The following is a 1642-nucleotide window of genomic DNA, read 5'->3' on the forward strand; positions in this document are numbered from 1 at the left end:
CATGCCTGTAATCCCAACACTGGAAGGCTGAGGCCTGAGGATCACTTGAGGCCAGCCTTGGCAACATAGAGAGACTCTCGTCACTTAAAAAAATAAAAGTAAAATACATTCACCTCAACTGATTTGATTCTTGAATTGCTCTGTGAACACAGGAAGGTGCTGGGGATACATCAGAGGTGATGGATACTCAGGCGGGCTCCGTGGATGAAGAGAATGGCCGACAGTTGGGAGAGGTAGAGCTGCAGTGTGGGATTTGTACAAAATGGTTCACGGCTGACACATTTGGCATAGATACGTCGTGAGTACTTTTCATAGTTTTTGTAAGAATTGCTCGGTAAAATAAATCTCAGCATGCTCAACAGTTAGTTTATGGGCAAAATAAGTGCAAAATATTTCCTATGTCTTCTAACCCCTTTTCAGCAACTAGGATGTTGAATCAGGAATAGTTTAATTCCCTTAATTTGTTATTTGCTTACTGAGGGCAGAGCCCTGATAGATACAATGGTGGGTATTGTCCCTCCTTTTGAGTTTACAACCTGGTTTGGAGACCAAAAAAATGCAATTACAAAGTGTTATATAAGCAAATTTAGTACAATATAAACTTTGTGTGGGGGGGGTCTTGGATTTTTCAGAAAGGATTAGTGTATATGTGGACAAAGCCTGTTGTCCAAAATTTGAGACGACCCATGCTCTTTATGCCTTAACCATCCTTTTTTTTCTTTTTCATTGCTGCTGACTCGTTCCTTGAAGTATCTTGTCAGCTCTTCTCAGCAAACCTATTTCCAATCGTGTACCTCTTTTAGTGTATTAAAATCATACTGTGATTGAGAAAGAAATTTTTACCTTATACTGACTTACTGTCTATTGTATTGCTCACTCTCTGTCATGTTCTTTATGGTCTATATTATACTAATATATTTATATAAGACTATCTAAAAATAAGGCTGCGTTATAGTGAAATTAATCCACCTTAGGTAAGGTTGGAAAGACATATATATGTGTATATATATATATATATATATATATGTTTGCTTGTTGTTTTCTTGAGACAGGGTTTGCTCTGTCACCCACGCTGGAGTCCAATGGCTGGATCACAGCTTGCTGCAGCCTCAAATTTCTGGGCTCAACGGACCCTCCTGCCTCACCCTTCCGAAGTGTTGGGATTACTGGCTTGAGCCATCATACCGTGTTTTCTTTTATAATCTGTTGTATGCTTTCTAGTTAAAAAGTTAAAGTGAGTTTTAGAAATGTTGATGTCTCAATTAACATGTGACTTGTGATTTAGGAAAGAGTGTTTTAAAAAGAAAGAAAAATACTGAAGGATCAGGAAGAAATAATTGATCTTGGTAGCAAGATCTGCTCAGAAAACACTAGCTAAGCAAGACTGGTCACTTAGAGAGGCCTAAGATAGGGCTATTTCAGCCAGAATTGTTTGTTTGGATTGACAGAATTTAGGAAAGGAAATTTACTAGAGAGATAACTGGGAGGAATTCAGGGAATAATCAAATCACAGTTAAAGCTTTGATAGCTTTAGAGAGAACAGTTTGTAACTGAATTTCAAAAGTTGTATCTAAAGCCCAGTTAGGTCTTATCTGTGGTATCAAGTTTCAAAAAAAAAAAAAAAAAAGGCAACAATTAAAGA

General features: G+C 37.5%; 1 protein-coding gene across 2 annotated transcripts in view; it reads left to right on the top strand.

Moving 5' to 3' along the window:
- The window catches only part of ASH2L (ASH2 like, histone lysine methyltransferase complex subunit), a 39819-nt gene that overhangs the window by 2345 nt on the left and 35832 nt on the right, over nucleotides 1-1642 (top strand). For both annotated transcript variants that reach the window (XM_037741241.1, XM_017536468.2), the window contains exon 3: nucleotides 153-298. In XM_037741241.1, the coding sequence (XP_037597169.1) occupies nucleotides 153-298 (146 nt within the window). The remainder of the gene's footprint in view (nucleotides 1-152; nucleotides 299-1642) is intronic.

This window comes from Cebus imitator, unplaced genomic scaffold (genome assembly GCF_001604975.1).
Source record: "Cebus imitator isolate Cc_AM_T3 unplaced genomic scaffold, Cebus_imitator-1.0 Scaffold5, whole genome shotgun sequence".
Classification (NCBI taxonomy): Eukaryota; Metazoa; Chordata; class Mammalia; order Primates; family Cebidae; genus Cebus; species Cebus imitator.